This window comes from Miniopterus natalensis, chromosome 7 (genome assembly GCF_054644295.1).
Source record: "Miniopterus natalensis isolate mMinNat1 chromosome 7, mMinNat1.hap1, whole genome shotgun sequence".
NCBI lineage: Eukaryota > Metazoa > Chordata > Mammalia > Chiroptera > Miniopteridae > Miniopterus > Miniopterus natalensis.
Window position 1 is genome coordinate 77,995,915 of NC_142087.1, and position 27,518 is coordinate 78,023,432.

Here is a 27,518-nt window from a genome sequence, read left to right on the forward strand (position 1 = left end):
AAAATGAGATCTGAATCTCAAGGAAGTTAAACTGGGGGTTGATTGTGAAACGTTTAAAAGGAACGAACATGAATCAGTTTCTGATGGAGGAGAAAAGAGGTGCTGTGCTAAAATGGAGCAAACCATGTCAGCATGACTGGCTACCCTCCTAGGGTTACGGTTTTGAGTTTTCTGGTCATTGGAAATGGATCCACACAGACCTGGCTGTATTCTCAACTAGGAATTGCCTTTAGCCGCTGTAGTCTTGCCTCCCTGAGATAGCCAGGGTCATAAATGGCAACAGTCAGATATGCCCAGTAACATCTGCCTTTTAGGTAGTCCTTCCAGCTCCTCCCACGCTCGGCTGTCCAGCAGCTGGTCCTTCTCTGGGCATTTATGCTCATGCTGTGGCTAGTTGATGTCTAGCCTATGCTGCTACATGTCTTCATTTTCTGTTGCTGCGTAACAAAGTCCAACAAACTGTGCACCATAAAACACGCCCATGTATTACCTTCTAGTTGCTGTGGGTCAGAGTTTGGGCATGGTTTGCTGGGCTCCCGGTTTCAGTTTCTCACAAGGCTGTGGTGCAGGTGTCGGCTGGGGCTCCAGTTTCATCTGAAGGTTGGACTGGGGATTAGGTAGCATTTCCAAGCTATCATGGTTATTGGCAGAATTTAACTCCTTGTGGCTGTGGGATTGAGGGCTTCCGTTTCTTGTTGACTGTCGGGTGGAGGCCATCCTTAGCTCCCCGGGCCATCCTCAGCTCCTTGCCACGTGGAGCAACACACCCACTTACTTCATCAAAGCCAGTGAGAGAAAGTCTCCTTGCTGGGGCGGGGGGCAGTCACAGTCCTGTGCATCATAATCATGGAAATGACATCCCATCATCCTCCCGTAGTCTGTTAATGAAAATCAAGTCACAAGTCCTTACACAGTCAGAGAAGGGGACCACAGAGGGCGTGGACACCTGGACGAGAAGATCACGGGGCCACCTTTCTGCCTGTCCCACACCATGCCGACTTCTGGGACCATGTTTATTTAGTGCTTTGATTTTTACCTTTTGATACTTTCTCTACTTTATGGTGTTTTTCAAATAATAGCATTTATTTATTGAACATCTGCTGTATGCCAAGCTCCTTAGTAACAACAGCCACTGTGATTTATTGAGCCTTCTGCTATATGCAGACACTCTCTTGCTTTTCCCCTGATCACCACAGTATCTCAGCAAGGTCGATTCATTCACTCACCCTCATTCTCTCAGGAGAATACTACTCACGACTCTTGACCTGGAGGGAATCACTGTCCCCGTCACACAGGTGAGGAAAACTGATGCTCAGAGTGGCGGAGTCACTTACCTGCAGCCCTAGAGCTCATTACTGTTGCAGCCAGGAATGCAGGATCCTTGCATCTGGTTCCTGAACCTCCCCTGTGGCCACAATGCCTCGCCCCCTTGAAGACTGTGAAAGCTCTAACTTCCCTCTTATATCCCTCGTGAGAACTGTTTCGGTGTTTTCACATTACCCTGAAACACTTTCAGAAATATCAACTTAGAGTACATCTAAAAAAAAAATAAAAAAGCACTGTTCTAGGAAATCCCATTTCTTTTGGTAGTTTTGGCACCAGAAAGCCATCTTATAATTCTCCCCTACCTTCTCGCTTTTTAAACCCAGTGTATTATTAATACTCGCTCTGAAGAGGGTGCTAGGTGAGGGTGGGGTGGGCCTGGACTAGGGGAGGCCTCCCTGTTGAATGAGATGGATCAGCTGCCAGCTGCCTTGCTGCGGGAGCTGCTTGGAGACTGTGGGCACAGCTCGGGGCTCCCCTGAGCAGCCGCTATTTTTGCCACCTTGGAGATCAGTGTCTGTGACAGAGTCTAATTTTGGAGCAAGGAGTGGTGGTGTGTGGGATGGTCCTCATTCCACGACGGGGCCTGTCATTTATAGAATTTTCTTAAGGCGAGAGCGACATGGTGGAGGGTGATGGAAATTTAGCAGGCTCTCCTGGCTGCGGGAGTTGGTGGGGTGGTGACACGTTGGCCCCACGGTGACGCCTGTCTCCCTGTACTCTGACAGCACACAGGTCTGTGAGTGAAAGATGAACAGTTTGTCACATTTTCACTTGGTTACCTCTTTTTTGTTGGTTGGTTTAATTGGCAGATTTTCTTCCACACTTGGTTTTGCAAATAAAATTTGCTAATGAATTTGTAGACTTCAAGTGGAATTCTTTCACAGTTCTGGAAGCCAAGGTAATCTGTAGTCAACCTCATTTAAAAAGCAATAGGCTACACATTTTAAGAAAAATATAGAGAGGTCATCCGAGAAATCACAGCATCCATTGCATTACTATTCAGACATTGAAATAGACCCCTGCATGCTGGGGTTTTATGTTATATCCCCCCCAAAAAAAACCCCTACAATGTTGAAACCTTTCCTTCTGTTTGTGGGCTCTGGTTAATTGGGATTTTTTTTCAAGTGTATTGTTTAAAGCAGTTATCCGCCTTTTCCTTTTCCTGAATTAAGCCCTTTTTATATCCTGGTATATTAATTATCATTCAAAACCCTTTTATCAAACCCTGTCTACTACTTACCAAGCAATGCGGTAGGTCTTATGGAGAACACAAAATAAAGCACAAAACACCTTTTGCATCTTTAAAAGGACCTTAAAATTTAGATAAGGAGCCATGATTTATGCTCCTCAAATCACACAACAGTCTCGCCCTGTAAATTCAATTTGCTGCTATCTCTTTAGAGGGCAGCTTGTCCTTACTTATCAACATTAAGTTGATATGCCTCTTTAGCCAGCAGTAGCCCCTTTAGGATTTAAAGATGCTCCAGCAGAGGCAGAGGCGACGTGGACCGTGTTCACGGGGGCACCTGCCCTGGCTCTTACCTCCTGCCCTTTAACTCCTGTTTGCTGAGCCCTGCTGTCCCCGAGGGCTCTGCGATGACTCCCAAGGAGATGGAGGCCCCATTCTCGGGCAGCTTATTTGTAAAAGCAGACATAACTGGAAACAGCTTAAGCGTCCATCTAAAGGGGACAGTTAGATAAATTACGGCCCACGCATGTCACAGGAGTTACGCGAGGCCGTTAAAGAGCAGGAAGAGCCTCGCGCTTGGTGACATCAGAGGTGTGTGCAGGACGGGCGTGAGTGAGCAGGAGGCAGGGCGACAGGCAGGGGACACGCTCACGCGTGGTTTGCAAACACAGGTTCCGGCGGATGCACAGGTACAGGGTGATGTCGGTTTCCTGTGGGGAGCAGGAGGACAGTGTGGGGGGCTGGGAAGGGACTTGTGCATTTCACCGTGTGTCTTTCCCATCCACTTAATTTTTAGTCACGGCTGCATAATTATGTTTATAGGAACAGAAACAGCATTGAGCTTCCGGCACATGGCAAACTGAGCTGACACCAGGGAGGGAGAAGAGAGAGGTTTTAAGAATGCATAAAAATGCGTGATAACAGATAATGGTTTAAAAAAAATATGTCATGGAGCCTAAGAGCTTAATAGGTAAATTATCAAGTGCTAGAAATGGGGGTCTCTGTTAAGGGGCAAGACCATCTTGGAGAAGGTCGTGCTTGAGCTGAGTTTTAGGATGAACAAGGGTTTGCTGCAAGCTGCTACTGACGGTGATGAGAATATATGACATTTATTGGGAACTTACTATATGCCCAGCACACTTCCAAGCACTAGACACGTATTAACTTTCAACCTTCAACCAACATGCCTGTATCAATGTGGGCACTCTCATCCCATTTTTACCGTGGTTTTTAGGCATCAGATACAAATGTGCTTATTTAACCAGTCTCTCCCCTCCAAACCACGTGGATTCACTTTTTCTTGCAGGAGTTTGCCAAAGGCAAAGCAGTAATCCCAAATCCCTATCAGTGAAATCCGAGGCCACTCGTGGTTTTCACCAGAATCAGTCACTTTTAGAGATGCCACCGACGTCATTCAGTAGGGGTGCCAGCTTTCAGGTCCCCAGCAGACACACACTTTGCCTTGTGTGGCTCTTTTTCCCCATGATATTAAAGTGCTGGGTGTGACCAAAATCTGACCACTAGAAGACAGAACTGCGGCGGAGCGCATCGGGCGGTGCCAGCATGGATGGTCCTCATCCACTTGGCAGGTTTCAACATTTAGGGGAGATCCAGTGCATTGTTTCTGTGGAATTGGAAATTGACCACTTAATAGGTTCCTACCCAAGTAGCCACTGACCTGTCCATGCATGAAATACAAATCCTCCTCTGTTATGAAGCCGCAGCGGGAGGCCGAGGGGGAGAGCTACCCATTGGCTCACCTCCAGGCAGCAAGGAAACTCTGGTGGACGCCTCGCACCAGGGACAGGGAGTCATGACTACAGAGATTACAGGGAGGGGGAGCTGGTTTATGCAGAACACTTTTATTTTTGGTCTATAAGATACTGGCACAGATCATATTTTTATAAAATTAAATTAGTTCCCAATGTTTCAAATGGGAGGTTTCACATAGAGTAGAGATTTCTATCTATTGAACAATAGTGTTCTGTGTGGCTGCTTGAATTAAAATTGAGTAGCAACTATCACTTTGAGAAAATGAATGCTGTTCAGTGTTTCGTAGCTCTTACCATTTCTCGTCGTCTTAATAACCATGGTTTTACCCATTTATGCGACCTGCTGGTTCAGGGAAACAACATGTGCTTCCCATTCTTTATATTTTTGCTAAGACATTTATTTCCCTCATGTATCTTTTTATTGAAGATTGTGGCCATTTTTCTGGTAGCAGAGGCTGGCTCCTCCTGGGGGAAATGCCCGGGTGGATGCACATCAGGAATTTACTGTAGAAAATGCAAACTGTGTAAGATGAGTGTGCGTGGTGACTCACACCAGCTGGGCGTCCGTCACAGCAGAGTCAGCCAGGCTTTTAGGTTTTTCGGTGAGTAAGGCCAAAATGACGTGGACTTTGAAAGGCTCCGTCCCGTGTAACCAGCGGCTGACCAGAGGAGCTGTCTTCTGAGCTGGGACATTTTTAAGAGTGAAGCTGACTCCTTTAGGAGCGAGATTCGCTGCGTGATGTGTAGGCCTGTTTCCAAGTGAAAATGCACAGGCCCTTGTTCAAAAATTATGATTTTCAAGATGGGGACAGTAGACATGGACTTCAAACATGGGTCCTTTCTAAGCTTGGGGCCCTGTGTGTCTACACAGGTTGTGCATCCCTGAAGCCTGCCCGGGCGAAGAGATATGCCTGGATAGCAAAGGAAAACAGGCTACAACCAGGAAAACCGGAATATGTAGTCACTCCAAACCAGGGCTTCGCAGCGGGAAGCAGTGTTGTCTGCCAGGAGACGTCTGGCAGTGTCTGGAGTCATTTTTGGTTGTCATCCCTAGAGGTGGGGGGAGATACCACTGGCATCTAGTGAGTGAGGCCATGGGTGCTGCTAAACACCCTGTGATGCCCCAGACAGCCCCCATCACAGCAAGTAGCGAGTCCTCAGGGCAGCAGTGCCAAGGCTGACAACCCTGCGCTAAAGATGGGCAGGTTCTGCTGGAGAGCTGGGCCACCACACGACAGGTCAGCGTGTGACAGGCCAGTGTGTCGACGATCGCAAGTCACTTCTGAGCACAGCAGCCTGGCCTCTCTCTGCCATGTTTACTTCATGTGTCATGCGTGGCTGGTGACTGTTTATGCTGTGTGGTTCACGTGAGCGAGCACACAAATCCGACCGATCACAGCGATTCCCTTTTTACTGACAAGGCTGGCCTGGGAGGGGCCAGGAGAACGGGCCTCCCCTTGAAGCGCTGGGGATGTGAGCCGGTAGCACCAGGAATGTAGGTGCCGGGGCCGAGCGCCCTTGTTCGGTGTTTGTACGATCAGGACAGCACCGGACGTTGAGTTGAGGCCCCTGCCTTCTGTGTGCGGCTCCTGCAGGGCCTCACAGATATGCAGAGCCGGTCATTCCCTCTCTACAGAGTGACGTGGAACAAGGTGCAGCCATCTCCGGGGCCCCGGGCGCTGTGCCCACCAGCCCACCGCTCCCTCTGAGCCTGTGCCCAGAGTGAGCACGGGACGGGAGACGGGACTTGCCCGGCACTCGCTGCTCTCCGTTCTGGCGTGCGCGTGGCATCCTATCCCCAAACATCTGCTTTTATTGAGTGTGAGCCATTGAGTTGAAGGGTTCAATCTGCCCATATGAGGATCTCTGTCTTTGCATTTGCTACAAAAGCTGACCTCTGAGTGGCCGCGCCTGGAGGGTGAGAGAGGCCCCATGTGCCTGTAAGAAGCTCAGGGCCACAAACAGGGCTTTCTAAAGGTTGGTTGAATGAACAAATGAGGGATCGCTTAGATAATTTTGAGAGCATAGAGAAAAAGAAAAATGAAGCCGGAATACCAGTTACCGTCTCCTTCCAAAGCCCAAGCCCAAGCCCAAGCCCAAGCCCAAGCAAGGCCCGGGTTTCGAGCTAGTGGCTTCCCGGGGCCGTGGGAAACAGTCCCCAAGGACGTCCACCTCGTGTACAGGCGGGAGACTGCTTCCTTAGCCAGGAGGCACAAAGTTACCAGTGGCAAAGGGAGCAACGGTTTTGTTTTGCACGAGTGGCTGGGAATTCAGATGGCTCTGAATAAATATATGCAAATCACTCTCATTCCCCATGAAAATAACCATCCGAGTGCATCTGGTACTCAGCAAAACGCTGCACTTGGAAATTTGGCCCCAAACGGCTGATTTCACAAGCAGTCTGCTCCATCAGGAGCCACAAGCCACAGAGGAGGCATTGTTCCAGCCGGAGCCCTGCTCACCTAGCCTGCTGTTTTCTCCCGTAGCAGGAAAACAGCCCTTCTGCTCCCCCCAAACCCCACAAGTTCAAGAACTAAGCCTCTGCCTGCTCTATTTCCTTGACAATTCAGTGATATCCTGTGATACCCGGTAGGATTTTGAGGATAACAATGCCCATTGCTTTTCCTGCTGATGCCAGAACACGGGAGAGGAGTCGGGGAGAGGAGAGGTCGTGCCTGAGCGTCTCATGACCATCGTGGGTGGGAGCTGGAGTCAGGATCCCGCAGCCCTGAGAATGGGGTTCGGTAGGAGCCAAGAAAGACCACCTGCGACAGGCAGTCCATTTCCACAGGAGAGAAGGCCCAGGGCCGCGGGGGTCCCTCAAGGTGCCCAGGGGTCCCATCTCCTTGCAGCCTAGATGCCTGGCCAGTTGTCATTTCTCCTAGCTTTGGAAAAAAAAGTTGGGTGTTTTTTATCTTTATGAACTGGGCACGAGCCCATCCTTTGAGGTCTTCATAGCATCCCCAGTACTTCCTATGAGAAACACACAGGACAGTGATGTGAGCTTGAGGTTCGGAGAAAGCAGCCAGGCCTTTGATCCGGGCTGCTCATCTTAACCAGCCCTGTGTCCTCGGCCACATCTCTTCACCACCCTTAGTAGCTGTCCCCCTTCTGTACATGGGGGTTGTATTGGTACGTGCTGTGTCAGGTGACCTAAAGCCAGCCATTTCTTGACATAGTGCCTGTACCTGCTAATGACAAGTCACCCGGAGCCGTCATTGTCACGGACTTATAGAGGTTTCTCATTCACTTCATGATTCATTCGTCTGGTCACATCAACCCACCCATCCATCAGGGGTGGAGTCCTTCACCTGCCTTTTCTAAAGCACCTACTCTGTGCCAGGAATCATGCCAGGCATTAGGTCTGAGTACGTACAGTGAGCCTGCCCCACCCCTGGGAAGGAGCTCTGCCTAGAAGAGGGTCTGCCCGTTTGTCGCAGAGGGAGCACCATTGTGGAGGCAGATGGCAACGTGATGGAAACCGGGCTTTGGACCAGCTCTGGTATCCACTGTGGCATCCTGGGGGGAGGGGAGCTGCGTCTGATTCATTTCTACGTTTCCAGCCTCTGATGTAGTGCTTGGCTTACAGGTGATGCCCAGAGCACATAAATGGGTGGAATCGGTGAATAAATGCACCGAAGAACACCGAGGACAGAATTCATTGAAAGGGGGACAGGGAAGGTAGGGCTGCCAGGGAGCCTGTGAGCAGAGAACCACATTAGGAGCGGAGACTAATTGAGAGATAATTAAAGTTGGAACGAGCAGCTCCATCTGGCCCTGTGCTGAGAGTCTGCACGCTTTGTTTCGTTTAATTTTCACCACTCTCCTTGGAGGTAGGGATTGGTGTTTGAATCCTATGTAATTTATTTTTTACAAAAACACATGTATGTAAAATTTAACTGACTGCAAAAATATGACCACATTGGTGATGATTAGTACTCTGCATGTTCTCCCTGTTTGTTTGCATGCGTGTCTTTCCCCTCCTCAGCAACTCCTAAATCTTATCAAGAAGCTTATATTTATCTTCCTGTGTTTGCCTCTGTATCCATATAATCTTGTGTGGAAATGTATCTGCACTCACACATGGATGGACACACACACAGACACATACACAGGATGGGTATTTGAGGGTCTTGTTGGTTTTACAAAATTCTGGTCATATTACACACATTAAAATCTACCCCCTAGTTTTCTCATTCAGTAGTAAATAGGCAATGGAAACAGTTAAAAGTCACGTGTATATAGGTCTGATTTGAGGACCTGTGCCTGGTTTTCTAAGTAAAGTTTTACTGGAACACAGACACGCCCATTGATATGTTATGGCTGCTGTCACATTGGAACAAAAGAATTGATTAGTTGGCCATAGAGACTGTCTGGCCTGCAAAGCCATTTCCTATCTTGACAGAAAAGTTTGCCAACCTTGGTCTTACTCATTCATTTTTCATGGCTGTATGGTATTTCAGGGCCTTGATGGAACGTTCATTTATTAAGCCTATCTATGGGACTATCAGAATTTTTTGCCACAAGTAAACAATACTGCAATAAATATTCTGTTTATTTCACTGAGTTTCTGAACCGAACTTAACTGAGTTGCTAAAATCTTTATTTAACTGGGTTTCCTAAACTCAGGAGTAGGATTGCTGAATTAAAGGATATAAGTATTTTTTTTTTTTTAATTTAAATAAGTGTTGCTACCTTGCCTTCCAGAATACTGGAATACTTTGCATTTTATTGACAATATTATTAGGTCCATTTCAAAGAGGGGGAAACCGAGACTCAGTGGCTCAGAATTAGTAAGTGAAGAGTCAGGACAGGAACATAAAGCCCAGGGCTTGTACTCAGTGGAAACGGAGAGGCAGGGACACATCTGGAGACCCGAGGTGGACCACAGGGCAGGGGTGACGGGGTGAGGGAACGGGACAGGGACACTCAGGGACTTCGGCTCTCCACTGTCAGTGAGCACCAAAGTCACAGGCCGCTCGGCCCACCTCCAGTGTTCCAGTAGGTCTGGGGCGGGGCACTGGGATTAGAATTTCTAATAAGTTCTCAGGTGGATCTGATGTCACTGGGCCAAGGACCACACTCTGAGAACCAGGGCTCTGAAGTGACTGAGAACTGGCTCCTTGGTCCCTGGCAGAAACAGGAGAGGAGCTAGAGAGAGCATAACAGGGGACCCAGCGTCTCGGTGCCCTTTCTGCGCACAGCCAGTCAGTGAGACTCACACCGATGGCTCAGTGACCCTGCTGTGCTGAGAACGGTCAGTGCAACCTGATCCCCTAACCGCCTGAGTCTGTCGGCCACTAACCAGGCTCTGCATGGGCACAGCAGGGCGTGCGTGCAGGTTCCCGTGTGTAGGAGGCTGGGGCACGGCCGCTCTCATCAGAGACAACGAGGCCCTTTAAGCGCCCTCCCCCCCGACATACGGGGGTGCCCACCTGTCCAGCAGGGGGGCTGAGGCGGGCCCACAGCCTCATGTGGACCTCTGTGCACGTTGGGACCTCACTGACCTGCTGTCACCCCCCGTGAGGTTGCCCCAGGATAACTACAAACTTTAACCCACGTTTGCACGGCTGTGCCAGACGGATTGGTTCCCGCCTCGTAGCGAATAATTAGCATTTTAAGCAGTTGGCATTGACTGAATGAGCCCGCTTGGTCAGGGCCAAAGAACCCCAAAGAATGCCGAGTGCGGTTATCGCCATAAATCACGCCCAGCACCAGCCGGATGAGCCGGATCTGCTGGAACAACGCGGGGTGTTTGCTGAGCCTCAGACGCGCACATTCGTCAGACTGTGTGAGCGATCGGGTGCTCCGCAACGTGTGCCCCATTTCTCTTTTTTTGTGTGCCTTTTTAGAAGGCATTGTTTATGGCTACTGTTCTCTTTTAAGGGAGACATTTGGTCTGCATTTTGTAGAAATAAACCTAATATTTTAAGATTCGGTTCAAAACGTATTTACTATCCATGAGATCTCACGTGGAGGGAGTACTTCTCTCTGCTTAGAGATTTGAAATTGTGTTTAAGCTTCATCGAAAACTCTGTTCTCATCTCCTTTGAACTCCCCTGGTGTACCTTTTGTAGCAAGTGTCACTTGGAGAAGGCTGCTGGGTCGGGGCTGGGAGGGGAGGACCCCAGAGGCCACAGTGGGTGAGGGAAGGTGAGGCCTGACTCGGCTTCTGAGAGGATCACAGGGCAGCCACTTCAGAAAGACTGGGGTAGGGGGGCAGGAGGACAAGTGAGAAGACAAGGTGGGTAGGGGGCTGTTTCCATCACCTGGGCACGTAGGCGAAGGCTGGTGCCCGGGACCAGGATGAAGGCAGGCGGTGGTGGCACCCGGCAGACTGTAGCTGCATTTGGAAGCTTGGCAAAACAGGATTTGCTGATGGGGGAGCTCCTTTGTAGGGCAGAGAGTAAACAAGGTTGTCTCAATGTCGTTTTTCTTTTCTTGTTTAAACGGAGCAACAGGTAGGCGGACGGGCCATTTACCTAGAAGGAGAAGAGGTCGGGGAGTGGAGCGTGAGAGGCAATAGCTGAGGTTTGCACATGTGAAAGGGGAGGGGCCCGCTAGGCGTGTAGGTGGGGTGGGACGTGTACATAAGTAATTGTGACTCCTCCATTTAAAAAAAATTTAAAAATATGTTTATTGATTTGAGAGAGAGAGAGGGAGAGGGAAAGAGAGAGGAACATGGAGTGGATGCAAGAGAAACATTGACCGGTTGCCTCCTGGTGCACACTGACCAGGGGTTGAACCCGCAACCTGGGCATGTGCCCTGACCGGGAATCGAACCGACGACCTTTTGGTGCATTGGACAATGTTCCAGCCAACTGAACCATGGGGCCGGGGCTACGACCCTTTGACTTTAGAACTGTTTTATTTTGTGTCACAAAGATCTGCCTTTTTCTCCTTAACACCTACAAATGAATCCGTTGTAAAGATGCGCAATATGGTGAAGGGGAGATTACTTTGTTGAAGAGCAAAAATGAAATTGCCAACTCATCCCCTCTTCCAATGCAGTCACACTTAAAAGCAATTTCTGAGTCCATCTAAAATAAAATTTGACATGTAAATTAAATTTAAAAATTCTTTAAAAAATCTGATTATTGGAATAATTGTCCATAGAGTGGGTCCCAGAATAAAAACTGTGGTTAGCTGGAAAAAAATGCAATGAAGGAGATTGGGTCCAAATTGAATGCCGTGGTCTTGTCTGGTAAATTATACATGGTTAGGGAAACGAACGAATAAAGTCTGGCACAGCCAATGGAGGCCCTACGATGCAGTGAAAATGGCAGGGTAGGAGATGGCAGCACTTAGGAACATTAAGACATGTTATGGCCCGGCTGGCATGGCTCAGCGGTTGAGCATTGGCCTGGGATCCAGGAGATCGTGGTTCGATTCCTGGTCAGGGCACATGCCCGGGTTGCGGGCTCAATCCTCATTGGGGGTCGTGCAGGAGGCAGCCGATCAATGCCTCTCTCATCATTGATGTTTCTATTTCTCTCTCTCCCTCTCCCTTTCTCTCTTTGAAATCAATAAAGATCCATTTAAAAAAGGGGTTCGTTATGTTCATCCCATATTAAATGTAAAAAAGGGTGGCATAGAGTGTGTACAGAATCATGCAGTTTGTGTTAAATACACACTGTGTATGCACATCTTAAAAAAGGACGTGAAGGAAATATATGAACACGTTAAAAGTTCTCTTTGCTTTTTTGCTTTCCTAGGTGATGGGTGTAGGGCTTATTTCACATCTACCCTGTATTCTTTTCTGTATTTCCTGAACATAATAAAAATATATCAGTACTAAGAAAGAAGGAATACAATTTATTACACATCTCTTAAAGATGGGTAATGAATGTCACACAAATGTGGGCCTCTTGCCTCCCCCTCCCTGCCTTTAAGTGACAGGCAAAGTGCTACCAGGTCCAAAGAGAGGGCTGCTTGGAGAAAGTGAACTCCCCGGGGAGGCGAGGGGCTTTGGTCCTAGGGAGACGCTGGGGTTGTTGGGATTCCCTTCTGTTTCCAGTTGTTCATGCCCCGAGCAAGTGCTTCAGTCATGCCTGTTCACTGAGTTCATTGCGTACTAATTGGAACCAGGTGACTCAGTATATCTTCCAAGCATATGTATTCAGTTTGATGTGTGGATTTTTGTTTTGTTTTGTGTTACCTGAAAACTTTTTAAAACTTCCGCCCTCAAGCCAGAAACACAATCCAATATCAAATACTTAGGTTTAAAAAGAAAACGTGAATGTTCTCTTGAGGTCCTTGTTCAGAAGCTCTTGCTAAAGACAGTAATTCAGTGGCTCTCGGGCTAATCGTAAATGTTACTGACATTGATGGAACCCCATCACGGTCATGTATGTTCTTGGAATTAGTTGCCAATTAGGAACTATTTTCTCTGTCTTTTTTTTTTTTTCATTACTGACAAGATACTAAGGAATAAAGGAGGTTAACTAGCCCAGAGCAGTGCAATTATTAGTGGCAGGTTCCAGACTGGAACCCTATTTTTGTGCTCTGACCACAGTGGGAAACTTTATTCCCAGAACGACTGGTACAAAGGTGATAAATAACGTAGGATAGCCCGGCTGGCATGGCTCAGTGGTTGAGTGTGGACCCATGAGCCAGGAGATCATGGTTTGATTCGGTCAGGGCACATGCACATGCCTGGGTTGCAGGCTCGATCCCCAGTAAGGGGCAGCCGATCAGTGACTCTCTCATCATTGATGTTTCTCTCTCTCTCTATCCCTTCCTCTCTGAAATAAAAAAAACACAATCATATTTAAATAAATAAGTAATGTAGGACAGTGGTTTTCAAAGTGTGGCCCCTGGACCAGTAAGATTGGAATCTTCTAGAAACTTGGTAGAAATACAGATTCCTGGCCCCACCCCCAGAGCAGGGGCAGGGCTGGGAATCTGCATTTTAATGAGCCTTCCAGGTGACTCCTATGCCTGCTGAATTTGAAAAACCAGGAAGCATGGATAGAGTATATTTTCAAATATTATTTCCACCAGAAAATAAGAAGGCAGACCATGAAATAGTCCAGGAAGCCAAGCGGAGAACGCTGTTGAAATTGGAGGGTAGTGCGAGCGAGACAGCAGAGTTTTGGGTAGAATGAGAGAAAGACGTTGAGAGGCTGGTTTCTTTGGAACCCAGTTTGACTTTGTCTCTCTTGGGCTGAATTGTCCCTCTCACCCACCGTTGCCCACATTTTGTGCTTAACCTACGCGCGGGAAGTGAGTTGGTTTGTATTTACTGTCCTAGAGGACACCACGGGACTTGGACGGGCTTTGACGGCCTCCCAGGTTGGCTGCGTGTAGCTCTGACTCGCAGCTGGACCCTGAACCTGGTCCTTGCTCAGCAGGTTGAGTGGACGGAAATGACTCTGATTTGCATTTGCAAGGTTGCTGCGGCAGAGACCCGCCCGAGTCCCTGTTAAGGAGCTGCCCGGTGAAGTTTGAGTCTGATGGGCATGGAATTGGCCTAGAGGTGTTGCTCTGCGGTGGTGCATGCTCGCTCCTTTCCTAGCGGGTCAGACCCATGTCGCGAACGCGCCAGATGGCGCTCAAGATTGAGCGCAGCGATGACCGAGTGCATCCTGTCCTGCTGTTCAGTTTCCGGAAACACAGCTCCCTGCCGCAGAAACAGCGGCTTCCAGAGCAGGACGCGGTGGACGTGATGTGGTGTTGCGGCCGAGGCTCCAGCTGCCCGGTAGCCCTAGTCTCAGGCTCAGTGTCGGCCACGCCGGCTGCCGCGGACAGGGCCCAGCAGTGCGCCCGGCCCCACGGAGGGCGCACGCTTGTGGGACGGAGCAGCGCTGCATCGGGCTCGCTGGACTTTCTCTCCCCCACCAGGGTGGACGGATACCATCTGCCCAGCGTGCCCGGGGAAGGGCCTTGGCAGTCAGCACTCCGCTCACCGTGAGCCTGGGAGGTGTCGTTGACGGTGATAATGATGGGGGACCATCCTTCGGCCAGTTGTCACTCAAGTTCAGATGTTACTTCCCTGGGACCGAGAGCCACCCACTAATCTACGATGCCGTGCTTTTTTAATAGTCCGCGTGGCACATGGTACTGCCTTATTTTATATTTTTGATGACGGCTTTGTTGAGATGTAATTCACATGCCATGCAGTGCGCCCTGTATGGTGTGTACGCTTCGCTGGTTTGAATGTATTCATAGAGTTGTGACAGCGTTGCCACAATCAGCTCCAGAGCATCTCATCACCACAGAGAAACCCGTTTCCTTCACCGTCACCGGCCTTCGGCAGCCGCTGACTTAGCCCCTCGCTCCCTACCTTTGCCTTTTCTGCACATTTCCTATAAACGGAATCATACAGCGTGTGGCCTTTTGTGTCGGCTTCATTCACTCAGCATCCTGTTTTCAGGTTCCCCCGTATCTTAGCATGGGGCAGGACCTCATTCCTTTCTATGGTAAACTGATTATTTTTATTTGTTTAATTATCTGTCTCATTAGAAGGGACGTTCTGTGAGAAAGGAGACTTTGAGGCTCAAAGAAGTGGAGGAACGGGGCCCATATCACACAGCTCCTGGGGATAAACCCAAACCGGAACACAGGGCCGGCGGGCAGCACAGTGATCTCTGTGCCTTCAAAACCCTATCAGTTAGCCCTGGCCGGGTAGCTCAGTCGGTTAGAGCGTCGTCCTGATACGCCAAAGTTGTGGGTTCGATCCCTGGTCAGGGCACAAACAAGAGTCAACCAATGAATGCATAAATAAGTGGAACAACAAACCCATATCGTTCGCGCGCTCTCAAATCAATCAACAAAAAAATCAGGTCTGTTTGTTTGGGCCTCTGGGGAGCATCAGAACTCGCATGGCTGGCTTGGGAAGAGGCCCTGTGCACGCTGTGCTCCCCTGCTGGTTAGGGGGCAGCCTGAGTACTGAGCACGAGGCCTTTGGCTTACAGGAAGCTTGTCTTTCCTCCCTGGCGGATCTTGAGCTAACACTGCTCGTCGGATGAGTAAATGCAGAGCTGCCTTTCCCGCCGTGGGACTGTCCTACCCGGCGGTGCCTGCGCGCAGAGCCGACCTTCCCCAAGGCCTCGCTTCTGCTCATTGCTTGAATGGCGAAGGAGAGCATGGCAGAGCCTGATTACCATGCCCCCCCCCCCCCCCAAGCCAGAGCAGCCATGTGCATTAACCGGGACCTAAAGCTGCAGCAGGAATTCAGCCTCGGGCTCACAGGGCTCCTAATTGGCTGGGTTGATGAGAATTTATTTCTGAAAAGTATTCTCTGCTGCCTGGGCAAAGGCTGGGTCCATTCGTTCATTCATTCGTCCAGCCTTCATTTGTTAAGCCTCCGGAGGCCCTAGCTGGGTGCTGGGGATGCAGAGGTCAAAGGTATAATCCCCGCCTCCAGGAGTTCATGGTCTGCACTAGGGCGCAGGCTAGTGTCACGGCCATCACAAGACAGTCAGTGGTCAGCGTAAGAACGGGACGCTGCGAGGTCTGCCAGGAGCACCTGATGTCAATAAAAGAGGGGAGATACCGGGAAACGTCCAGGGGAGGTGATTCCCGAGCTGACGCCTCAAGGGAAGGAAGGTGGTGTAACCAGGTGACCAGAGCCACAGCCCTCTGGCTGCGGGCCCTGCATTTTCAGTAGCATGGAGGTGTGAGAGTGGGCGCCAAGGTGGCTGGAAATGGCTGGACCTGCGCTGTGTTCTGGGCCATGAGACTGGAGGGGTGGCAGGATCAGAGGACCCCATTCTAAGAAGCCTTGGCTGTTAGCTCGAGGGAGCCGGGAGCCGCAGAAGATGAAGGGAGGCGGGGGAAGGGGGAGCTGTAGGCTGAGGGGACTGCAGCAGAGGTTTGTAGCCAGTGGCTCGTGTGTCTGTTTCTATCTTGGTCGCTTGCCGTAAACTAGGGCGTTCTAAAACTGAGCTTCTAACTCTTGGTCGGCGGGTTCAGAATTCCCCCCTTGGCTTTCCTTGTCTCTGTAAAGTGAAAGGGGAGCTTCGGAGGAAGAACCACAAATTCATTGCCTACAGGACCAGGCGGTTGACGTAAGTGATGACTCTCGGGTGTGAGACGGCAGAGCCCCGTGGGGACAGCGAGGGGCAGAAGAGCACTCGGAGACCACGATCAACGTGAGAAGCTCAGGAGCACAGATTATAGTGAGATCATTGGGAAGTGCGTTTTGTGTGTATGTCCACACCCAGGTGTATACATAGATGTATGTACAGGATTTTTTTAACCATGAGTTTATATAACGTAATATTTGACGATGACTGTATCGAACAACCGGCTCACAAAATTCCTGAAAAACATAGCAGTCGGCTTTTGCAAGCTGGTTTGCGACGGCTCTCCCACACTGTCGGTGGGTTCATTCTTCCATTCAACAGACACTTACTGAGCACCTACTGTCCCCCAGGCACAGTCCTGGGGGCTGAGAAGACACCCGTGGACAAAACATTCGACAGAATTCTTTTCTGGTTTTAAAATTTTATGGGGATTTTATTATTCCACCAATCTTGTCCCTACCTATTTACATGGACTTCTCCAAATCCTACTCTGACTCCCTCCCAGGGGCCACCCCCACGGTTCCCTGTGCACCAGTCACGTCATCTCCATACCTCCGGGTGTGGCAGACGCCTGAATTGTCCAACAGTTAGAAATGGCAACAGTTAGAAATGGCAGGTGGTGCGACCTCAGGCACCCTGCAGGCCTCCTGGGGACTAGAGGTGGTCTGGGGGGCCCCTCTCCATTTGGCTACATGTGCTTAGCACCCACTTTTGGAGTGGAGCCCCTCCTCTGTCTCTGTAGCCTGGACTTTGCAGCCAGCGTTTCCAACCAAATGTTCTTCTGCGTTTTCTGTAACCCCTGTGAACTCCCAGCCCCCGGTTGTCTCCTGGAGCGGCAGTGACTCTGGTTGTAAATGGGCGCAGGCTTTGAATGATCTTCCCAGAACCCGGTTTTTCCAACAAATTTGCAAAATGGGAGGTTTTCCAGGAATATGTCTATCCCCTTATAGCAGAAATGCCTCTACGTATACATTTTATGGTTGGGGTAACTTTTATTTTTCCTTTTGAATGTGAAAGTACTATGTTTATTTAACAAGAAAAAGAAAACATACAAACGTGCATCAAGCTAAAAAAAAAAGGAGGGGGGAATAAAATCCCCTCCCGATGTCCCAGGTCACCCAGTTTTGACTCCCTCCAAAGGCGTGTTAGTTTCCAGGCCCAGCAGAGGCTGCAGGAGCCCGACCAGCCCCCCTTCGCTCGCCGTCGGTATCAGCACCAGTTACTTGCAACAGGAAAGGGACATGAGGGCCGACGCTTTCCCCTTTGACATGTCGCCAAGTCACTTCCTACGTCTTCTCGCCCTTCGAGAGTGCAGACTTTTTGCATGAAATAAGACATCATTTTTTCTCTGAAGACAATTAGACTGCGCCTTTCATAAAATGAGCTGTTCTCTTAAAGGGCTGAGAAGGAAATCGAGGGCCAGGCCTCCCAAGGGTCTCCATGAAACGTGAAATCGGGTCCTCCCCTTCTCCTTCCTAAGCGCGGCCCCAGGAATGCAGCCGGAGCAGGCTGGGCTGCAGCCGGCCGCGGGCGTGGCCACGGGCGCCCCAAGTCACTCCGAGTGACGGCTGTTCCCAGACGTTTCCCTCACGTTAAATTCCCGTTACAGCAGGGGGGTCAGGTCATCACGCCTTGAAGATTCAGTGCTTTTTCTCCCTTGTCTTGTGCTCACGTAAATGACTTGAAGGCCACCAGGGGTCGCGGGGTTTTTGGCTCCTTGGCTTGTTGCCCTTTAAACGTTGAGACCTTTGCGTCTACAGAACAGAGAAATACCCACAGGGCTGTCCTGCCAGCCGGGTCCTCAGCCCCTTGCCCGTTTCATGAGAGGATGTGTTTCAGGAAAAGAGGTGTCCCCACGAAACCTAGTGCTGGGTCATTCCTCTCGGGCTGTTGTGATAGGGACCGAAACAGCCAATCATCACGTGTAAAAGCAGCACATAAGTTATCTTTGGGACAGATGGTTATGACCTTTTTTTTTTTCAAGTTCAGTCTCATCAGCTGCAATGATTGGTCTCCAGGGCGTGAGGCCTCGTGTTTATTTTGGCTTTATCGAGTGAGCGGACGGATATGCCTGCAACGACTGTGCCTGGACTTGTGGAGAGTGGGAGGTTTCTTTAAAAAAGCCTTCATATGGGCATTGCAGTGAGTGACTAGTAATAATAATAGTCTCCATTTCTTCCTGTACCTGGTCTGTGCCGGGCCAGCGCTAAGCAGGCACCATCTCTCGGAGGGATCACACAGCCCAGTGGCTTCTCCGATCAGCGATTAAAGTGGCATTTCCTAAGCCACACAAGCCAGACAGGGAAAGACAAATATCACGTGATCTCACTTACGTGTGGAATCTAAAGAACAAGATAAACCGATGAACCGAATAGATCTGGTGGAATGGAAGAGACTGAGGGAGCTCAGAGGGAAGGCGGGGGTGGGTGGGCCGGTGGGTGGGGAGAGATTAACCCGGGAACTTATCTGCGTATATGCACAGCCCACGGACACAGCAGTGTGGGGGGTTCCTGGGGCGGGCGTGGGGTAGAAGGGGTCAGTGGGGGAAGAAAGGGGGCATCTGTCATTCTTTCAACAATAAAGATAAATTAAAAAGTAAATAAATAAAATGGCATTTCTGTGAAGTGTGATGTGCACACATATGTATATGCTTCCTTTTAATTTTTATTTATTTTTATTTTACTATTATTATTTTTTAAATATATCTTTATTGATTTCAGAGAGAGGAAAGGAGACGGAGAGAGAGACAGAAACATCAATGATGAGAGAGCCATTGATCAAGCCCACAACCGGGCATGTGCCCTGACCGGGAATCGAACCCCGATCACCTGGATCCCAGGTCGACGCTCAACCGCTGAGCCACGGGCTATGCTTCCTTTTTAGTTGGTTACCCTGCCTCCCTCTGGCTCCTAGTGCCATGTAGCCCGTGTGTGTGCGGTTTACCAGCTGTTGCGAGATGGAGACCTGAGTCGCCTGCACAGGCCCAGACCCACCAGAGCTGGGCGCTCTCCCTGCGCGGAGTCCCAGCCGGGTCCCCTCGGCCCGTCGCTGACACCCTGTTCTTGCCTTGCGCAGCTGCAGATGAAGATGAGCGAGCGGGCGGCCTCGCTGAGCACCATGGTGCCCCTGCCCCGCAGCGCCTACTGGCAGCACATCACCCGGCAGCACAGCGCGGGCCAGCTCTACCGCCTGCAAGGTGAGTGCGCGACCCGCGTGGAGACGGGCTGTGCAGGCGGGCGGGCCGACTCGTGGGGGGCGGGTGCCAGCGCCAGGCCGCCCCGCGCTCCGAGGGGCTGGGCTCAGCTCGCTGCTGCTGGACGCCAGCCTGGTTGGTCCCTTCCTCCCAGGCCAGGGCCCCTCAGGCCTCCCTCCTTGGGCACCGACTCTATCATGTCCTGGGAGAAACTGTCTACAGATTCTCGGGCTCCCCACCCACAGATTAAGAGCTGGGAGATGAGACTGAACCATTTGTACTTTCAACAGAGGCCCACGCAGCCGGGGCAAGAGGTCTGGGCACCAGCTTCAGAAACAGTCCAGTGGGCTGACCACTAGCAGCATCCGCATTACTGGGGAACTTGCTAAAAGCTCAGATTTTCAAGCACCTCCCCAGACCTAGGACTCAGGGACTCAGGGTGGGGACCAGTGACCCTGTGTTAACAAGCCCTCCAGGTGATTCCCAAGCTCAGGAGCCCTGCTCTGGGGGAAGAGACGGGGCCGAGGCAGGGAGTCCTAGGTTTGGGTTCTGCTTAAGCCCTAAGCAGATCCTGAGACGCCCCTCTTCCAAAAAAGTGCCCTCGGACCAGGCGCAGAGTGGCCAACAGGAGCAATTCCAAATCCTGTGTCAGCGTTTCTTACGCCTTCAAATGCAGCTGCTGATGGTTGATGGTCTGTAAGAGCAGCTGTGCCCGTGTGATTGTGAATAAATAGGCCTGTGGGAGACCCTGCTGGCTGAATAACTCCTCACTGATGGGGGGCAAGTGGCTGGAACCTCGAGGGGCACGCGCTGGACTGCACCTCGATCGGATACGGGCCTGTGCCGAGCACCCGAGTGAGACGATGGATGGTGACCGCGGGAAACAGCGGCCTCGCCATAAAGCCTGCTCTGTGTGCCCTGGTCACCCGCCTGCCCTCCACCCTTCCTGCTGGCCCCCCCCCCCGGTCTCTGCAGGGCCCCCAGCCTGTGTGACAGCCGTGCGGAGTCTGGTGAGGGCTCGCTCCCCTTTATAGCCCTTACCACACGTCGCACCTCGTGCTTGGGTGTGAGGCCGCTTGACGCACGGCTCCTTCTCCGGGAAGCAGTCCTGTGGGAGAACAGGAAAGCCGGTCCTTCTGTCCTGTGGCCTTCCCCCCAGGGCCCCCACGGCGTGGCCCTGTGTGGGATGCGGAGGGGCCCCGACGGTGGTTACAGTTTAGTCTCGATGGCTTCGGCCTCTGCTCACTAGCCGAGGGCATGGTACACAGTAGGTGCTCAAAACATCCATGCCGAGCGCGGGTGTGAGCGAGACGATGGACGGACAGGCTGCCGGCCGAGACGTACCCACCCGGGGAGAGCGGTCAGGTCGGGCCGTCCGGATGTCATCTGTTCCGTGTCATCTTCAGAGACTTTTGCCTGGTTTTTGATCTGTACATGCCACTTACACTGTTTAGTCACTTTGGCTCCATCTCATCTACTTAAGTACATGTATTTTTTTAAGTGTATTTTACTACCTTTAAGCTGCTATAACAACTCTATTTTTTCTCGTATACAATAAGATCCACCCTATAAGCTTATTCTCACATAAACCTATTGAATGGCTGTATCACTTGACTTTCTACACATATCAAGATAATTTTTACAAAATGTTACGTCTTTTTAGATTCCATGTGTCTGGAACACAATAGACAGTTGAGAACCAACTTGATGTAGGCGTCAGAGAGGAAATTGACAAGTTGCCTTAGGTCCTGAGGTGCGGCGTGGACCAGGCTCTGTATTTCCCTCGAATACATGTCTGCAGAGACGCCCTGAGGGCGAGGAAGTCCCGAGCACCTAAAATAAGCTGCAGTTTCTGAATTTATTAGTGAATATCCCAGAGCTTCAGAATCCTCGGGACAATCTGAACAGAAATGTTGTAGGAAGAACATGCTCATTTTAAAATCCTTAACTAATCCAGCTGCCCTTCACCGAGATAAGTGTACGTTCCTGAGAAATAATTTCAGGCTAAGGGTCTTCTCAGGGCCCCGATTGTATAATATTTTTTAAAACCTTTTTTTCAATTGAAAGAGGGTGTTTTAGATGCTGTTAGCATGTGGTTCCATATGCGCCTGGGGTATCTGTGATTAACCCCAACAGTGTTTACATCTGGACACGTCTGTTTTGCCGCACACAGACACAGTTTTTTAACAACAGCAACAAAATCTGCCAGTTTGCCCGCACACACAAAGCCCCTGTGGCGGTCATACATAGCTGACAGGTCTGGGGTGACCCTCGAAGGCTCGTCACCCACAAATTCCAAAGGGAGAGAGGTGGCGGGTCACCTATAGAAATGGAGCCGAGACCCAAACCATCACAGCAAAGAAAAGTCACGCTCTCCCAGAAGCTCCTGTTTTTATCAAAGACAGCAAGCCACGAGCCAAACAAAGTCTCAGAAGTAAATCTGGGCGTCACCCCTTTAGAGTTAGGTTTATTTTTATTATGCTCTTACCTGTCACTCCCAAGTAATGAGGTATCACTGTAAAACCAGGGGCAAGTTCGTTGGTCTAGATTTTTCAGGTGCACGCAGTGGTCGTACTTACAGAGCAGTGGCCGGAAGAGGGCAACTGCTTCGTTCCTGGCGAAGCCAGTGGCGGTGAGGGTGGGATTCATGTCAGAGGTCCCGCGGGATGACGGCCGACGGCGGGGCCCTGAGGGTAATCGCGTCCTAGATTTTGAAGAGAATTAAAACTTTCATTGTTGGCTTTTTTTGCTACATACTGTGATCGTCCTGGAACGTACATATTTTTATTAGAATTCTTACATTTTTCCCGTTTTGCACAGTAACACCCTCCGAGAGAGCCGGTGATCTTGGAATACCCTGTGCCAGAGAACGGCGTTGTCACTGCCGCAGTTACGCTTTTGCTCTGTGGTTCGTACTGGTCGTTTCATCCAGTGACTCATTTTCACATACTTTTGCTACCTGTGTCGGGATTCATGTAAATTTTGCTATTTAATGTGTCCTGCGGTAGCCCCTTACCTGCGTGCTCTGTGTCGATCTGACCCCTTTCAGTTTGTCTCGAGGATTGCTCGTTGGTCGCCAGCGTCCTTTGAGACGGTGCGCGTATGTGGTCTCTGTCGTGTGGGATTCGATCTTCCAGTGATTTGTTCCCTTACAAAAGTACTGTTCACAGACTGTCTAAAATTATCTTGCTTATGGGGGGTGGGGCAGAGGATGGTCATTTACAGGACAAATAAACGGAATAAGTTTATAAGTTTATCTTTTGTTCCACCAATACCACCCACTGCCCACTTTCCCTTCCCCCACCCCCCGGGGGGGGGGGGGGGGGGACTGAAATTAGAAAGAATTAATGATAACATGGCCCTGTGTGTGCCGCATGGTGAAAGTGCGTGGTACATAGTTTCTTCTTGTTTTGCTGGTGCTTTTGAGTCGTAATTTCTCTGGCTGCTCCACCGACCTTGGTGTAGTCTTGGAAATCGTACAAACCCTTAGCGGGGAATTTACCCGATTTGAGAAATTTTTCATTTCCTCCCTAAACCTGGTCTCATGGCGCCACCTGCTGGTGGGTCTTGGAATTGTCCCCTTATCATCACCGTTTCTAGTGGTGAGAGGGTCTGTCTGTCCGACCGCCACAGGCACGAAGTCGTGTTTAACCCACTTTCGCCCCTACTCCCATCCCATTTTCCAGCTTCCATATAGAAACCTCTTCTGCCGTTAGGCACATACAGAATCAGCGAGCCAAGGAGGTTTATTGGGAAGACTGTGGAAGAAGCGTACGAAGGAGAAGCATTCAGCAAGTGCGTGTTGACGCTGTGCTCACGGGCTTCTTTTAGGGGCGCGTTGCACAAAGCAGCCACACCCTCGTCTTTTCCCATTTGTCCTGTGTCATCTCGACCCTGGCAGATGTCGCCCTACCCCTAAAAGTACTGATGTCCGATAAGTCCGGGGGAATTGCTACGTGCTAATTCCCCTTCTGAAAGTCAGCGTGCAGGTTGACATTTTCAAGGCTCTGAGGTGTCTCGCGGTGCAGAATCTCTTTAATCTTGTTTAAACCAGAGATCCGCAAATTTATCCAGCATGAAACCTCCTCTTTCCGTTTTTACGTAAATGAACGTTAACACACCGCTAGTGAAGGGCCAGGCTCATCTCTTACAAGGGAAACAAGAAGTACTCCAGGAGTATCTTCATAAAAGCTACCGTTTCTTGAAGACCTACTGTGTTGCAGGCTTTACACATGAGGCACTTAAGACACATGATCTCGTTTCATCTTTAAAACAGCCACCTGAGAGCGTGTTATTCCCACTGGCAGTGAAGAACCAGAGAAGTTGAAGGGTTACGGTGTCTGAGATCAGCCATCTAGTAAGTAGCTGAGGTTCTCATCTCTCCATTCATTCATCCACTCACTCATTCGCTTAGTCGCTAGGTGTTTATGGAGCATCTATTTTGTGCCAAGCACTGTGCTGGATGGTGGAGATACACTGGGACTACTAGAAAGGGATGTTTCCACCCTCCTAGAGCTTATAGTCTAAAAAAAGAGATCACAGCTAATAAATATACTTAATTTCAAATTTTGAAAAGAAAGTGTTTGTTACAGACAATAGTGAAGCGGAGCTGTTGGTTTGGGGGGATGGTAATAAAGAGACTTCTTTAGATGGGGTGGTCACAGGAGGCTGTGGCGTTTATCCCAAGACCCGAATCTGAGAAGAGGCGGCCATGCTGAGAGTGAGGGCGAATCAGTCTCCCTGGCGACATCAGCAAGTGCAAAGGCCCTGAGACGGAAAGGAGCTGGGAGGCTCCAAGAGCAGGCAGTAGGCAGTGTGGCTGGTGCATGAGGGGCTTTAGGAGGTAGCCGGGTGCTGTCTGGCTCTCCTGGCAACTTTGAGTTGGCAAGAGCAGGACTGTCCATTTCAATGCAGGCAGAAACCGAGATGCTTGGGGGTCAAGTAGCTGCTCAGGGTCCCAGGGCTCGGGAGTGGAGGAGGTGGCATCGGAGCTCCAGTGTTCTGACGCCTAGTCGAGGGCTTCTTTCATCTGCGGGTGGGAAGTCTGCCACCATGCGTGTTTCACAGGCATGCACATGCTGTGGAAATGGCTCCTCCACAGGCTGGTTCCAGCCCACGCGATTTACGTATGTGTTTGAAGGACACTAGATCCTTGGAGCACGTGGCTACTTCAGAGACGTTAACATTGGGGTTTCTAGTATCAATTCTGACACAGTCACAGTTATTTAAATAGTGACAAGTGCAAATGTTTCGTGACCTCTGCCGGCCAGAGAACAGGTCTGGCCCAGGTGGGGCTACAGGCCAGTGCCCGCCTGTGACCTTTCCGTGAGCTGCAAAGAACAGAAGAGAATCTTTGGACCCATTTCCTGGCTTTAGGCTAAAACCCGCATTCAGGCGAGGCGGGGTTCTCAGTGAGCCATCGCGGGGAAGCTGCAGGGGTTTTCTTTCCGGCCTGACCCCAGTGCTTCCGTCACTTTCCTCGCCGACCCTGAGTCTAAGGAGCTGCAGCTGGAGGTCCCCAGAAGGGCCCTGCACTTGACCCGGGACTTGGATTTTGCATTCATACCGTCTGCCTGCTGTCGGCTTCCTGCGGGAAGTTTTCCCACGCTTTACAGAGCCTCCCTGGATGTTTACTTGTAGTAGAAGTCATGAGTACAGTTTCCCTCCGCCGCCTGTGTGTATGTGTGTGTGGGAAAGGGAGTAGAATTCGTGTTCATAGTGGCTGGGAGGCTGGAAGAAGTGGTCTCTAGGGCTGTAGGATCTTTTAATATTCAAGATTTCTCCAATAATCCTTGCTGTGGAGCGCCAGGATCTGTGACCAGAGATATAATTTTCTTCCCGGTCGACCTGGGGCGTGCAAGCACCCGGATCCGTGGTCTGTCTCCTTTGTGTTTCGGTGCTGTGACTTCACAGGTCAGCATCCGCACAGAGCCGGGAGGCGGGCACGCACGGGCGGGGACTGAGGTCTGGTGGCGCCCGGGGCTGCTGTAACCATGGCCTAGGGAATGCCCTAGGGCCCCAGGCCACCGTCAGCGTTCCTGCGTGGCCCCGAGGTTAAATACGACCTGGCCCGAGTGACTGGGCGGGGCAGGCGTGCCCAGGCCGCAGCGGCCAGTTGACCAGCGCATCTGGTTCCCCTCTGGTCTGGGTGTCGGGCGGCTGTGGTTCTGCTCAGGTGGCCTTTACCTGCCCCCAGTGTCATTTTCTTGGCTCCCGGTAACCTCAACCAGCAGGTGGCAGTGGAGCCTCTCACTTTATAAAATGAAGTGATCTCTGCTGGGACTGGCTCACTAGGGCGGGGGGTCCCAGCCTCTCCCTCTTCTTGTGAGCAAAGGTGTGTTGGGACGTTCGCGCCCATCCGCCCGACCCGCGGCTCCGTGGGAACCGTGGCTGCTGTTGCCGCAGGGGGCAGCGTTGCAGGGAGGCCGTGGGGTCTGTAAAATCTGAAACAGTCCGCGCCTGGGCCTTCCTCGAGCAAGGTTGCCGCCCCGTCTGTGTCGCAGAGGGGCTGACGGTGGCCTTGGTGTTACCTTCCTGGCTTCGTCACTCTCCTCGTTGGAACCTAAACCTGAAATAATAAAGGCCAGGTGGATTTTAAGTAGCACGATTTCCTAGGTGTAGTAAGTATAATATTGTCTTATTTCCGGTCAGGTTTATGAAGAGCGTCCTGGCCACAGGTTTCCGTGGCCCTAGGATTCCGCCTCGTGTTCCCTAAATGCCCCGGGAGTTAATGAGAATGAAAAACCGAGGAAAATCGTCAGTGGTCCGGTTGTCGCCCGATGCAAAGGCCCCGTGCAGATGACATGTTCATCACACACTCTCCCAGGAACTTTGTGTGCATGTCACTGTGCTGGCCTCTGGGGACAGCCCTGGGTCCCATGTTACTTATTTCTGTTCCGCTGAAACTGTCCCTAGCTAATCTGACGGTGGCCGCTCTCGACACGCGTGTAACCGCTGTTCTCATGTTCTTTTCCGAAAAGATGTCGCCAGTCCTCTGAAGCTTCACCGAACAGAGACTTTTCCCGCCTACCGCTCCGAGCACTGACAGGCGCCGCCCAGCCCGGCTGCGTGACACCCTCAGGACGCGGCCGCCCAGACGCGCCGGAGGTCGCGGGACCGCAGCGAGAGGACGACGGGAGCGTCCAGCCCCGGCTAAGCGTGCGGTCGTGGGGAGACTGCAGTGCATTACATGTCTCTTTTCCCTTCCTTTTCTTTTTGTTCTTCCTTTTTGTAAAAAACAAAACAAAAAAACAGAACCAAAACGCCGCGTAATGGAAACACGCCCTGCAGATAGCGACGTGCCGTTCCCCCTTTCACGTCGGGACAGACGGGAGTCGGCGCCACGCGGCGATTTTCTATTGTAGATACCACGTCCCCTGCACTTCTCAGAATCTGTCCTTTTGTGGGCTTTGTGCTGTTCCCGCCTGTGTTTCAGTTGTATCACGGTGGCACCTACAATAAAACGCCCCTGCATTATTTGCTATTTGTGCGCAGTGCATTCCTCGGTCGCCGATGCCCGGTCTGGCCCGCTCCTGGCCGTCGCGTTTTACTCTGTCACCGGTGAGCTAAACCAGGCCTTCGACTCTCGCTTGTTAGGTTAAGAGATAACTTTTTTTTTTTTAATATATTTTTATTGATTTCACAGAGAGGAAAGGAGAGGGAGAGAGAGAGAGAGAAACATCAATGATGAGAGAGTCACTGATCGGCTGCAGCCCACAACTCGGGCACGTGCCCTGACTGGGAATCGAACCCTGATCGCCTGGATCATAGGTCGATGCTCAGCCGTTGAGCCACGCCCGGCCGGGTGGTTAAGAGAGAACTTTTGCCCTGGCCGGGTGGCTCAGTTGGCTGGAGGGTCGTCCTGTTCACTAAAAGGTTGCGGGTTTGGTTCTGGGTCAGGGCACATATCCGGGTTGCAGGTTCAATCCCCAGAGCTCGTACAGGAGGCTACGGATAGATGTGTTTCTCTCACGTCAATGTTTCTCTCTCCCTCTCCCTCTAACATCAAT

At 50.9% G+C, this 27,518-nt stretch overlaps 1 protein-coding gene across 1 annotated transcript in view; it reads left to right on the top strand.

The window, feature by feature from the left end:
- Positions 1–26,985, top strand: part of DOK5 (docking protein 5) — a 125,443-nt gene extending 98,458 nt beyond the window's left edge. Inside the window, exons 7-8 of the mRNA XM_087818640.1 lie at positions 19,392–19,512; positions 26,490–26,985. Of these exons, the coding sequence (XP_087674766.1) occupies positions 19,392–19,512; positions 26,490–26,554 (186 nt within the window). The 3' untranslated portion in view covers positions 26,555–26,985. The remainder of the gene's footprint in view (positions 1–19,391; positions 19,513–26,489) is intronic.
- The last annotated feature ends 533 nt before the right edge of the window (positions 26,986–27,518 follow it).